The 13924-nt window shown below is 51.2% G+C and overlaps 1 protein-coding gene across 7 annotated transcripts in view; it reads left to right on the forward strand.

Moving 5' to 3' along the window:
* Positions 1 to 18: 18 nt before the first annotated feature.
* HDAC8 (histone deacetylase 8) overlaps positions 19 to 13924 on the forward strand; it is a 41541-nt gene continuing 27635 nt past the window's right edge. For 3 of the 7 annotated variants that reach the window (XM_072876745.1, XM_072876747.1, XM_072876743.1), the window contains exons 1-7: positions 19 to 159; positions 754 to 806; positions 2218 to 2348; positions 4630 to 4771; positions 7784 to 7896; positions 8936 to 9013; positions 9438 to 9546. In XM_072876745.1, the coding sequence (XP_072732846.1) occupies positions 79 to 159; positions 754 to 806; positions 2218 to 2348; positions 4630 to 4771; positions 7784 to 7896; positions 8936 to 9013; positions 9438 to 9546 (707 nt within the window). In that variant the 5' untranslated portion in view covers positions 19 to 78. Of the gene's footprint in view, positions 160 to 753; positions 807 to 1101; positions 1246 to 2217; positions 2349 to 4629; positions 4772 to 7783; positions 7897 to 8935; positions 9014 to 9437; positions 9547 to 13924 lie in introns of those variants that run through there. The other 4 variants (XM_072876744.1, XM_072876748.1, XM_072876746.1 and 1 more) reach the window with 4 other exon arrangements.

Raw genomic sequence — 13924 nt, forward strand, 5'->3', positions numbered from 1 at the left:
TCCCGGCGTGCCCCGGGGCCGGAACTGCCCGTCCCGGCGTGCCCCGGGCGGGCCGCAGTGCCGGGCGTCCCGGCCCCGATGGCGGCGGCGCCGCCGGTCTACGTGTACAGCCCGGAGTACGTGGCCCTCTGCGACTCCCTCTGCAAAGTGCCCAAGCGGGTCAGCGCCGCGCCGGGGGGGGCCGGCGGGGGGCGGGGGGGGTCACGGGTCCTGTGGGACCCCGCCGTGGAGGCGTGGGGAGGGCAGTGGGGAGGCCTGGGGCCGCAGGGGAGCCAGGGAGGCTGCCGGGAAGTCCGGGGGCTCTGGGGAGGCTGCCGGCACCTGGGACAGCGAGAGGGCGCGGGGAGCCGCGGGGAAGGGGCAGCGGTGGGAGGGCAGCCCGGCCCGGGGCGGGAGGAGCGAGGGGCCGGAGCAGAGCCTCCCTGTCTCTCCCCGCGCAGCGCCTCTGGCAGCGCGGAGCGGTGGCTGGGGCACAGAAGTGGCACTTACCAGCCCCCCCGCCCCGAGGAGCTGTGCGCCCGTGTGCCTTTTCCTGACACACCGGGAAGTCCTCACCACCCCATGGGGGGCTGTGTGCACGCCCTCCGTGGGGGAGACCCTGTCCAGGGACCCTGCTAAGGCCGGTGCCCGTTTAGCTGTGCTGCTGAGAGAAACCACAGTTACACCTTTGCTGCAGGTCATTTAGCCCCCGGTTGCTGTGCTTCTGTCACCTACGCTAGAGCTGCTCTCATGGTCTTATTCTTCTGTTTTTAGGCCAGTATGGTACATTCGCTGATTGAAGCATATTCCTTACTTGACCAGATGAAGTAAGTGCTCCCATTTTCTGTGAAGAAAATATTTTCTTCTCTGCTAAGGTTGGGAAGATACTGAGTAACTGCGGGTCTTATACTGTTCCTGCTGGCAGCATGCTTATAGGAGCCCACTCAGTGTATATTTCTGGGATCTAAGGAAAGTCTGCTTCTTTTGCTAAATGGACAAGATTATGGTAATTGTGGCAGGTGTAATTTATGGTTACCCTTCCTGGTCTGATGGAGTACAAATTGCCTTGTGCTTTCTCTGTAGAGCACGCTGTCACCTGCTGCTCTCGTGACTCTGAGCAGAAGTGATGGCGTAGAAACCATCCTTGCTGGCACTGCTCCGAATCCACTGGCCAGTGCTGATGCTGAGAGGGACCATGTTGTTTTGCTGTGTTGTGGTTGACTTGGGAGACTTTTTGTGAGGTCTTGGTGCTGTTCAGGAGAGAAGGTAAGATGAGGTCTGAGGCTGAAGAGTGAGAACCCTCCTGCCCCATCAGGCTCTTGACACCAGGGGATATGAAGGGAAAGAAAAGGCTTAGCTCAGCCTCTCTTATGTAGCATCTCGTAAAATCTTAAAAAAAATCCCACACTCCAGTTCAGCAGGGACAGAAAGTCATATTGGGACTTTTTTTTAAAGGATTTTTTTTCTTTCTGGACATTTTGGTAGAGTATGCTTGGGAAACGGCTGCAGGTACCATTACAGAGGCAGACCCAAGGGGCTGTTTGCCCTGGTGTGGGGTGAGAAGTGCCCGGCACCTGGACTAGCCTGGAGCCGGGAGCTTCTTGCATTCTTCCAGTAGCAATGGAGCTGTACTGTGTTGCCGGTGTGTGCCCCCAGAGTCTGAGGTTTGGAGAGGACTTCAACGTGTCACAAGATTTATTTAGGCAGATCGCAAAATGCCCAAACCCAGGAAAGGCGATATGTGAGTTGCTGAGGACAGAGACGGTCTCTGCTTTGAACGCAGATGGAGTTAGGAGCATGTAAGAGGTGCCGTGCAGCTCTTGACCCAGCGGGCTGGTGTCCTGCCACAGCGCTGGGCTGAGCCTGGATGTTTTCACTCTGTTGTTTCCTCTGTGTGTAACCAGAATGTTGGATCTGCTGGAGATTGCTCAAAGTGGGAGAACATTCAGAAAAGGGAAAAAAAACTTGAAGCAGATGCAGGCAGCACCTGCAGATGTTCCTCATCGGGGTGGGCACAGGAGACAGTGCTAAGCTGGGGGGAAGGCCTACTCCAGCTCACCTGAACGGCTTTCTCACTCAAAGTGACAGTCTGGTGTGAGAAGAGGAGGGGGTTTTGTTTGCTTTTTCAACAGTAACTGTCAAAAGAAGGCTCCTAGTCTGAGGAGGTTAAAGCTGGGCATTCCAGCCGAACCCTGGAGCCTCTTGTCCTGATGTGCTCCCTTCCTCCTCTATGCCTAGGATAATCAAGCCAAAAGTGGCCTCCATGGAGGAGATGGCAAGCTTCCACACGGACGCCTACCTGCAGCACCTGCAGAAGGTCAGTGAGGAGGGGGATGATGACCATCCGGAGTCCGTGGAGTATGGACTGGGTAAGGACGCGTGTCTTCAGCGAGAGATTAACTGAGTTTCAGGTCCAGGATGCTTTTTGCTGGAGCTGAGGTTAGACAGAGGGATGAGCTCAGGTGGGCTGCTGGGCTGTTTGTGGAGGGAAACACTCTGATGGGGTGTTGCTGAACCCCGTCAGCCAGCCGCCACCTGTCAGGCTGACGTTTTCACTGTTGCCAGCAGGGGATACTGTCAGCCCCGTGCTGCTGCTCCGTGGAGCTCAGCCTGTCCCTTGCATACCGGGAGCCGGTGCCTTTTGCTGCTGCTTTGAGGCTCTCAGGCAGGACAGAAGGCCCTGACATACTGCCCTCGGAACAGAGCTGAGACTGGCTGCCGCAAGCCTGCAGTGGTGGAGGGCACGTGTGAACAACAGCCTGAAGCTACAGCCAGGGACCAGAGCAGCTGCTCTTTGCCTGGTGACTTTGCTTACATCTTGAGCAGAGGGCTCTGGCCTACCTGGACTTAAGACAGCCTGAGCAATGCAGTAGTTAAAGCAGGCGAGGTGCCTGTGGGTACTGTTTTAGTGTCAGGAACAGGAGGAGTGACCCAGCACTGAGGCAGCGGTGCAGATTCTGCGCTGATCTCATGAGTCTCCCCTGGATCTTCCCTTTACATTTCTGAAGCTGATCTGTCTGCAGGCAGAGGAGCAGCCCTGGGGTCACGCCTTGCTGGGGGATGGCTCCAGGGAGGCTGATGTAGGAATAGGTGAAGATCATATTCTAGCTATAGACCTGCAGCATGCCTAGGCCTGTCTCCTTTGTGGATGCCTGTTTTTAGGGGGGAGATACATCAGTGACTGTGTCAGGGCTTTCCTGGTAGAGTAGCCAGAGAACTGAGAGTGTTTTTGCAAGATTGGTATGAGGGACCAGTAGATCGAGGTAGCCAGGCACACAGGTCAGAATTTGGTTCAAGACCCATCTGTGAATGATCTGAGTGCAAGGAAACATTTTGATTGTTGATTTTTGATTTTTGTGGTGGGTTAACCTTGGCTGTCCACCAGGTGCTCACCAAGACATGCTCTCTCTCCCCCTCCTCAATAGGGTAGGGGAGAAAATACGATGGGAAAGATCATGGGTCAAGATAAGGACAGGGAGATCACTCACCAGTTACTGTCCTGGGCAAAACAGACTCGACTTAGGGAAATGAATTCAATTTACTGCCAATTAATAACAGAGTAGGATAGTGAGAATTGAAAACAAAACTAAAATCACCTTCCCCCTCATCCACCCTTCTTCCTAGACTCAGCTTCACTCCCAGCTCTTCTACCCCCCTAGGTGGTGCAAGGGAAGAGGGAATGGGGGTTGTGGTCAGTTCATAACACTTTGTCTCTGCCGCTCCTTCCTCCTCACACTCTTCCCCTGCTGCAGTGTGGGGCCCTTTCATAGGAGACAGTCCTCCACAAACTTCTCCAATGTGAGTCCTTCCCACAGGCTACAGTTCTTCACGAACTGCTCCAGCGTGGGCCCCTTCCACAGGGTGCAGTCCTTCAGGAACAGACTGCTCCGGTGTGTGTCCCCCGTGGGGTCACAAGTCCTGCCAGCAAACCTGCTCCAGCATGGGCTCCTCTTTCCATGGGTCCACAGGTCCTGCCAGAAGCCTGCTCCAGCATGGGCTTCCCTGGGGGGTCACAGCCTCCTTCACGCACATCCACCTGCTCCAGCATGGGGTCCTCCACGGGCTGCAGTGGAGATCTGCTCCACCGTGGACCTCCATGGGCTGCAGGGGACAGCCTGCCTCACCATGGTCTTCACCACGGGCTGCAGGGAAATCTCTGCTCTGGTGCCTGGAGCACCTCCTCCCCCTCCTTCTTCACTGGCCTTGGTGTCTGCAGGGCTGTTTCTCACATATTCTCACTTCTCTCTCCTAGCTGCTGCACAGTGTTTTTCACCCTTTCTTCAATATTTTATCACAGAGGCACCACCAGCATTGCTGATGGGCTCAGCCTTGGCCAGCGGCAGGTCCGTCTTGGAGCTGTCTCTGTCTGACGTGGGTACAGCTCCTGATATCTTCTCACAGAAGCCCCCCTGCCACAAAGACCTTGCCACACAAACCCAATACAATTTTTTTCCTACTTACGCCCCCTAAATCTGCTGTGTGAGTTCAGATCTGATACCTGTTGTGAGGGCTTTGTGCCGTGGCTTTTTCATTGCACGTGGAACAGAAAGTTAGAGCAGCAGTTAAAGAGAGATAGCTCAAAACAAAGAGAATGTGCTTCCCCCAGAGAAAAAGGCCTGTTGTGTCTGACACATGGACTCTTACCCGCAGGTTACGACTGTCCGGCTACTGAAGGGATCTTTGAGTATGCGGCAGCCGTGGGAGGAGCCACTATCACCGCAGCCCAGTGCCTGCTGGATGGCAAGTGCAAGGTAGCAATTAACTGGCCTGGAGGGTGGCATCATGCAAAGAAGTAAGAAAACAATCTCTTCCCTTGTGTTTTCTCACCTGGTGTCTGAACCGTGCCTCCTAGCTCCCAGCTTCCCTTGTGAACCCTCAGAGTGCAGCAATCCAGCTGGAAGAGAGAGCAAGGTGTGAGAGGGCTGAGGGAAGGCAGGAGGTAGATAGGAAGGAAGCAGAGTGTAGGGCAGAGGCCTGAGGGTAGGCTGGTTACTGCCCAGTCCTGGTGCTACCATGGACTGCAGTGCAGGTCTGGGGCAGATATATTCAGAGGTGTCATGCCATCCATTGATACTTGGTTATCTCTGGGAGTTCAAGTGAGAATTGGTTTTGCAAAGTCTGTGGAGAAGGGCTGTGGAGAGGCAAACGATTAGTGTCACTCCCAACTTGGAGGAGAATGGGAACGTGGCAACATGTTGTTTAAATTGTTTTGTGTGGTTTTTTTGGTTTCTTAATAAGAGGTTTGAAACAGTGCAGGACTGACCTCTGGTTTTCCCCATGCTCTGTGGGTGGCTGTTTGCTCTGAGCTGTAATGTCAATAATGATCTTCCAGAACAACAGGAGAGGCAGTAAAAATTCTGTCCCTGAATCCTGTGATTCTGTAGTGGTAAAATAATCTGTTTCCATGGCTTCTGCATTTTCTATGGTTGTATGTTTTATTTTAACTTGTGTCTCCCATCTCCCAAAACATGAAGTCTGTCTGCAAATGCAGACAAGGCATGCAGCTAACTGGCCTTTGCAGTGCCGTTCTGTTTCTCTGGGGAGCCCCAGCAATTAGCATGAACCACGTGTCTAACGCTAACAACTTGTACATCAGCGCACAGGTTTCTCTTCGTGCTCCAGTGACTTTTCTGACCTGGCAGAGAAACTCTGGAGATGTAACAGTGGTGTGCAAACTCCAGCGATGGCAACGTCTCATCAGGACCCTTTTCCTGGTCAGCACTTAGTGGAATATGGGTTCAGCTGCGGCTTGCTGAGAAAGAGGAGGGTTTAGCTTGGCTGAGTTGAGCCCTCTTGCTCTTTGCAGGAGGGATGGCTTTTTAAAAATTTTGTTATCTTTTATCTTGATTGCATGGTTTATAAAATGCCTGTAACAGAAGAAATCTTAGCAGTGTTGCTGCCACTGAGCTGTGCTATTAGCAAGGTTCTGGGAAGCAAACAGTCTATTTACAAAAGACATTTAATACTTACTGATCCCAAAGGATCCTTCCCAGTCACCCCAGTGAGGTGGCATGGGATGCTGCAGGATAGGCAGCAGCTGTGTTAGGTGCCAGTCCAGGGTGAAGGTCCAGCCAGACTGACACCCAACTGCAGGTGTCTGGTGCTAGGACCTGTGTCCTAGCAAAATACATGTCCTTTTGTCAAAAAAGACCTGCTGTTTGGTGGCTTAGTTACGTTCCAAGGTCATAAAGGTAGGAATGGTAACCACTGTCACCTGGGGCTTTTGAAGCTCCCATTTCACTGGTATGCCTTTGGAGCAGAGGGCGAGATGCTGAGTTGGTGCCTTTTCTTGACCCAGCCCTGCCCTCCCTTCTGGCGGTGACAGTCTGAGCTCCGCTGTGTGGATCTGTGGGGGGGGAAATCCCAAGTGCTGGCCCTGAGATGCAGCTCTGACGCTGGTCAGCCTCTGTCCGAGCTGGTGTCCTGCTCTGCTTGGCCTCGAGCTTGAAAGAGCGAGTGTGTTACAGCATGGAGAGAGTGCCTGAGAGATGACATAGTTCACTTTGCTTCCTTGTGGGCTAGGAAGGAGGGAAAGAGTACGGTGTGTAATCACAGTTAAGGCGGATTCCCAGGATACCTGCTAACATCCCAGTTCTCAGCATCACTGTAAATGAACAGAATCACTGGGAAGCATCTGTGCTCCGTGACATTTGCAGGGAGTGAGAGGAAGTGCAGTTCTGCCACCCCGTGCTTGCTCCTCACTATTTCCAGCTGTTTGCTGAGCAGCTGAGTGTCAGGGGAAATGAGCCAAGTGCTGTCGTTGAAAGTCAAGAAGCATTTCCAAGAGGCACATCTTAGATCCTGGAGTTGTTTGAGCCTGAAGAGCTCAAGAGTTGGGGAAGAGGGGTTTGGACACTCCTGTTGCAAAATATAAAGATTTGGTTTAAATTGGCTATCCAGGGCTGACCTAAGAGTGCATATGGGCTAGTGCCAAGTGGTGACGGGGACTTGACTTGGAAGCGAGTCTGTAGTAGGGATTAAGAAACTTTCTTGTTCCTTTGATGCCAGCAATATGGAAGCCGCCCCCTGATGTATGTCAGGCATAAATCTTTCCATGCAACGTCTGTCCTCTGTTTAGCTGCTGGGGCTCTCTTCTGGCTGAGCCCAGGAGCTGTATTGTGAGGGACTGCATGTGTGGCATCCTGTTGGCATTTTCCTGGGGAGGGAGTGTGTTGCTTTGAGGAGAGGCTTAACCTTCATACCCTGAGACTTTGGGACAGAGAGCATAGTGTTGCGACTGCCTTGGACCTGCCTTTCACTGCCGGGACCTTCCCAGGAGCTGTGACCCAGACAGCAGGGATGGAGTGGCTGCCTGCCTGTGCCTGTCTAGCACTCGCAGGAAAATGGCCAAGCAAGACTGTCCAGGGGCCCATCCTCTTGCTGCAGAGGGAGACGAAGTACAGCGGAGAGTGGGTTTGAGTCAAGTGTCTCTGAACTTCTTTAAAATATCTCAGGTGCAGAAAGCTAACATTTTATTTGTGCAACAGCGAAATGGTCAGAGGTACCCCACCAAGCCCCCCCATGGGTCAGGGCTTCTCTGCAGCAGAGCCAGCTGATGCTTTACCAGCTGCCAGCAAGCCCAGGGTTGATAAGCGATTGGCCCAAGCAGTCGTATTCTCTGTGCTTCTTATCCATGCTTTGAGCTGCTCCTGACCCATCTCTTGGTCGCTGCTGGGCCTTGGCCAGGCTCTTCATCCTCCTCTGTGCCCCTGTGAGGTGGAGACTTGCAAAGCAAAAGTGATAACGCCGAGATCAGTGGCAATTGCGCTGGCGATGTTCAACCTCACAGACATTGTTTTCACAGAGATGAAGCTTCTGGCTTCTGTTACCTGAATGACGCTGTTTTGGGGATACTGCGGCTGCGCCAGAAATTTGACCGTGTCCTTTATATCGATTTGGATTTGCATCATGGGGATGGTAAGGCCCAGCGCAGGCTGCAAACAGCACAGCCACACAAACTCAGCGGGAGCAATGGGAGAAGTGAAGGCCTGTCGGGGCAGTAGGGCTTTACCTGCTGCAACAGCCGTGGCTTTGCCTCCTTTCAGTGTAGTCAAGTTCCCTCCATCCATTTCTGCTTGTCCTGCTTTATGGATTTGCCCTGTGCTGCTCTTGGACCTCTCTTGAGGGTCTGGGCAGCAGTCTTGTACCTAAATCAACAAACAGTGTGTTCCCATTCCAGTAATCCCCTCTGCCAGTGGCTCTCCAGTAAGGACTTCCCCCTGTCCCTTGTCTCCCATCCTGGCAGAACAGCTGCTGACAGTGTTTAATTGTTTAATGCCACCAGTGCAAGAGGGAAGCAGTCAGTAGTCAACAGTGCTTTTCAAAGAAGGCTTGATGCTATAAAACTAAAGCCAGAGCTGGCCTTGCTGAAACTGCTCTCTCCTTCAGGGACATTATTTCAACACCATTTAACATTTCCTGCTCTCCTAAATTTTATGGTGTGTTTCATTTTGCTCCATTTTCCCCCCACATTTGGTTTCTGTTAAGTTTCCTGTTACTTCTTTTTCCCTCCCCACCGCCACCATCTTTAAGAAAAAGAAAAGGCATTTTGAACCACAGCAGCGCTGAGAAAAAGCGAGAGAGCCCAGTAGCTCTGGTTCTCATCAGACCCAAGCTCTGGCCAAGGCATCCCTGCTCAGCTCCTTCCCCCAGCCTTGCAGGCCAAGCAGTGCAGGCGAGTGCTGCTAAAGTGGGCACTGACCTGAGGTATTGAGATCCATTCAGTACTGAGTAGCATGAGACCCGCCAAATTAATTTCAGTTGTGACCTTTGCTGCAGTTGAATTCAGGTCTCTGTTGATTAAGGATGGATTTATTGAGCCACATGGTTTTCTGCTTTGTTCATTCTGTTCCTGCTCTGCTTGCTGCCCCGTGTTTGAGTGGCTCATTTGTGTGTTTAGACTGTCACTTATGTGAATGATGCATGAGAGATTTTTTTCTCTTCCCTTTTCTGATAGGAGTTGAAGATGCCTTTAGTTTCACCTCAAAAGTCATGACTGTTTCCCTGCACAAGTTTTCGCCAGGATTTTTCCCAGGCAAGTTGAACTTGTGAGGTTTGTGCTAATTTGGTTCACACATCACTGACGAGGCCCCAGCAAAGGCAAGTCCCATCCCTTCTGTCCAGCAGAGGTGTCTCGCTGCCTCTCCTCTTGACCCAGGAGAAGGAAAGGGGGGGGAACTACATGTTTGGCATTTCCCCCTTTCTGGTTGTGGCTAAGCTTTGGGCAGAGCCACTGCTGGGCAGCCACCTGCAGCCCTTGAAAGCTGCATGACAGAATTGGGCAGAGAGCGAGAACCAGGTCCATCCAACCCCTCCTTTATTGGTGATGGCAAGTGGACTTCTCCATAAGCATGCCAAAGTTCCTGGCTCTCTGCTCTCCTCTGAGACACCCCACACATTCCTCTTGCTGCTGATTCCCTTTCCCTCATAATTAACCATAGGGTGTTTCTGTTTTTCAGGCACCGGTGATGTGACAGATGTTGGCCTGGGGAAGGGTCGCTATTACAGCGTGAATGTACCTATTCAAGATGGCATTCAGGATGAGAAGTATTACCAGATCTGCGAAACGTAAGCCCTCTTGCTCTGATACAGTTTACTTGGATGGGATTTTAGAGAACAGAGACTGCACAGATTTTGTTTATTTACTATTTTTAATTACAGTCCTTCCTTAAGGCTTGCCCCTTTCCCCGTTACAGTTTTTGATTACAACGAACATGGATCTTAAGAGATCTCAGAGGTCTTGTCCAATTCCTTTCCAAACTGAATATACAGAGGCATTTGTGGGTGGCTGGAGGGTCTCTTTGCCATGGGGCAGCCTTGTGTGTTTAAGGAGAGACTGAGACGGGACAAGTACTTTTTAGCTGTGGACTTAGGACTAGATGCTTTTTCTTCAAATAAATGCTCTGAACCCTGAATATCTGTGGGAGGTATGCTTGGGGCTGAGCTAAAAGTGTTTTCCAAGCACCTTTTGTCTGTGCTGGAAGAATGAAAGGCTGAAGGCTGAGTGTCTGGCAGTGATGCAGCTGCCTCCCGGCAGGCCCCTCTGTCACTCATTTGGTGATGGACCTCGCAAGCCGTTGCCCATGTCAAAGATGGGCTGTGGGGCTTGTTCTTTTCAAGGGGAGAGGAGTCTCAGCGCAGGGCTCTAGGACACGGTAGCGCATCCACCTCTCAGCTCTAACAGCTGAGGGCTGAAGCCTCTCTGGACTTGTAGCCCATTAGGGCAGTCATGCTGTGGCTGTGCCTCCTGCTAGCTTGTTGGTGCTTGTCAGTGCTGGTGGTAGAGCAGCCCTCTTCCTGCTGGGGGACGTGTTTCCAAAAGACAGGGCAGCGTTAGGGGCCGAGTAGGGGTTAGGAGCCCAGTCAGGAGTAGCCCATTGCATGTATTCCCAGTTGAAGGACACCAAAACCTACCATAGGGTCCAAGCTGCATATAACCAAAGCATCTACAAAGAAATTTTGAGATCTCCTGGGCAAAGAGAAAGAGTTCTGTCCTGGCTGGGAGATAGTCATATGCATGACTGTGGGTGTCTCATCCAGCTGATGTCTGAGGATGATTGCCTGAGCCTCCCAAATTTGTGGTGGGATTGGAGTGCGTGACTCCCTCCGACATGGGTTTTTGCAGGCTGACTACACCCTGCGTAGAGCATTTCCTCATATTCTTCTCCTGTGTCCCCTGCTGGTGAGAGGAGACCTGCTCCTTAGCAGCCCTCTGCTCCTTGCCAGGGTGCTGCCAGATCAGGCATTCCTGGAGCAAAAAGCCAGGGAGATGCTGTGCAAAACTGTCTCACCTCCCTCGGTGCGGACGACAGCTTCCTCCCCAGTCTTGGTGGAGGCTGATCTGCTGCAGCACAGCGATATAAATAAACGGGGAGGAAGTCTGCTCTTGGCGTCACGGAGCATGTGCACTTTGAACTTGCCTCTCTACAAATTACAGTTCTTGTGTTTGATCGCTTTTGTTCTAGTAGATAAACTCCTATCCTGCTTTTGAGGTGGTGTGGCACAGGGGTAATTGCCTATTGTTTCTGGAAGTTGAATGACACGGGCTCCAATTAAAGTACATTTTACTAATAGCTGCGGCATGGAAAGGGGGCCAAAGTGTGTCATTATTTATTTGTTTTCTCGGAAGTCTGATGTCTTTAAAGTTTTGAAGACAAAGGCAGCCAGGGATGAAAAGTTTCAGAGCCGCCATGAGAGTGACAGTACCAGAGCTGGATGCTGAGTTTCTGTGGTATGCTCTGCTCGTGCAGAGATGTGTCCAAGGCATGTTGCCACTAGGAGCCCTCTGGGACACTACCTGCTCACGTAGTCTCTCCATCAAAAGAGAAAGTTATGATGGGTCTGGCTAATTGTAAGCATCCAGAATAGCTGATATTCTGTATCAAAACTGTATCTGTATCAAAACTGCCCAAATTAATGAATGAAATTGGTTCTGAAAAGATGTCAGTAACTTTACCTGGAGTTTAAATATTAACCTTTGAAGACTAAAGAAAACGCAGTATGTGAGAAACATTGCAAGTGCAGAAAAGTAAACTTAGAAATAATCCAGAGACGTTCAATTCTTTGCTCCAAAGACAGAGAAATCTGTGTTATTTTAAATGGCTGTAGTAGTTTGCTTGATAAACTTGCAATTAATTATAGCTGAAAGAGATAACTAATCAGCTATTTGTCCTGTAGTATTGTCCAGAATGTAAAAAAAAAATAAAAAAATAAAAAAATTAAAAAAACCAAACCAACCCACCCCAAAATCTGAATGCTGTTTGGCCTGTTGTTATACGTGGTGCAGGGGAACTGTGTTAGCAGTGTGTAGGCATGGATCTAGTGAAATTCTGCTTTAGCCAGTGCAGGCTGGACTGCGTGACAAAGATCTGCTCGGGTGGAAGCTGGGACGTGTCCATTATGTTCGTGAAGAAACCAGCTAGTAACATGGGTCACTTACAAGAAAAGCATGTGGTGCCTTTGTGGCACCAAAGGCTTGCCTGCTATCTAGAAAGAAGGTACTATTTCTCTTTTTACAGTGTCTTAGTAAAGGAAAACCGGATGACTGTGGTGGATGTGTTGCATCCCAGCAGCCAGCTGTCTCGGTTCTTTTGGACTTGGCCACCGTGGGAGAGGTACCTTGTGTGGCTCTGCCTGTTCGCAGCCTGGTGGTGGAACCATGGGCTGGGGTCTCGTCGTGCTGCCTGCAGTGGCAAAGACAGAGTGAGGCTGATTGTTCTCGGGGCACGATATAGGAGCGGTAAGGCCAGTTCCCCCTTCTGTGATCTGATCTGCTCTTTCCGATTCTGCAGGCTTTTGGCGAGATGAAAAATAATACTTTTTTTGTAATCCTTCTAAGCGAGGCCTTTCAACCTCTGTCAGTATGTGGGGACCTACAGTGTCCCAGGTGGCAGCATGGCTCTCTGTAGATCCAGTTTCAGCCTCCTGATGGTTGGCTCTTTCTTTCGGTGCCTCTTGTGAAGCCCTTAGACAAGCCCCAGATGGGAAAACCCAGACTAAACTCTTTGTTTATTTGAAGCAAAAGTTTCTCACTTGCAAGAGTAAGACTAAAAGCAGAGATTACTGTTTCTTGGGAGGCTGCAGTAGTGCTTTCACAGTGCATCCAGCTGTGCCTGTTCCTAGCTACTACTTGTATCTACTGATGCATCCTTCCCCCTGTTTCAGTGTTGGGGAGGAGGCCAGCCGAGAGGTGAGCTGCCTCTTCCCAATGGGATGCCAGTCTAAAGCAGACAGCAGTGGGGGGGGAAATGAGGTCAAAAAATGGAGTGCGTGATAAAAAGCAATTCCTGCATGACTGTCAGCGTCTAGTGGGGCTTTTTGATGTTGTGCGGGTATTAATGGAGAGTCCTATGGAGGGGGTGCCTGCTCCCTCTAGATGTTGGGTGTGCGTGGCGTGAAAAGCACCACGTGGCCTGGAAATCCTGCAATAATATGAGGCCGGTTCTGCATCTGGTCCTTGGGCATAGGCACTGAACAGTACAGACCCCAGAGTGACCATGTTGTTGGGAGGCTCTGGAGATTAGGGATGTGATTGACAGCTGGATTTGGGATCTGCTGGGAAGGGATTGGTCTTCCACTTCCTATTGCTGTAAGGTTTGACTACAACACGGGGCAGGTGGTGAACGTGGGAGACCTAGCTCACCATCTGGACTTCATTGGTTGCTTTTCATTGTGCAGCAGAGCACAAATCCTAAATGTTCTTCCAGACTCTAAAAGTTTAAAATATGCCCATAGTCCCACAAACTTTGCAGGAATTTCATGTTCTGAGTTCTTCATGGTTTGGGATGAAATTTTGAAACTTGGGCTGAAATTCCAGACCTCTGCTTTCTCTTGAAAGGTCCCAAGTTTTAACCTGGGGAAAAGACCCAATTTGACCTGGTGGATCGTGGGGCTTTCTGAATGCCTGTGCTGGCAGGCGTTATGTGTGCCCTGCGTTTGGGCACAACCCCCAGCTCAAACCTACTTTCCAGTTGACAAAATTAGTCTGGCTGCTTTCTTTAGCTTACAGACAGGGCTCATGGTGTTTGCTGGTGCAGCTGTCACCTTGGCATATCATGGGTCTCGCCAGGATGTGTAGAGTGAGGCAGTCAGCAGCAGGGTGGCAGACCCACGGGAGCCAGGAGGAAAGCTGGTGTGGGAAGCGTTTGCTGGCTCTGAGAGCGGCAGGGCCCTGGGCAGCTCTGGGTCTTGTCTGCCTGCAGCGTGAGCAGACGGAGAAGCAGGCAGGCCCATGTGTTGCTGCTAAGGTGACAGCGGAAGTAACTTGATTATTGGTGGGTTTTGGATGCATCTTTTTGGAGGTCGGAGGTGTAAGTCGCCATCTTGCCTGTATAACCAGGTAAAGGAAAGCCCACCAATTTGGGAAGCTCCTTATCATGCTGCTAGCCATTTCCTGACACCAACGGGAGGAAATGTCGTGTGGCAGCACTGGTCCTCTTCCGGTGGC

The sequence above is a fragment of the Ciconia boyciana genome, chromosome 12 (assembly GCF_034638445.1).
Source record: "Ciconia boyciana chromosome 12, ASM3463844v1, whole genome shotgun sequence".
Lineage (NCBI taxonomy): Eukaryota > Metazoa > Chordata > Aves > Ciconiiformes > Ciconiidae > Ciconia > Ciconia boyciana.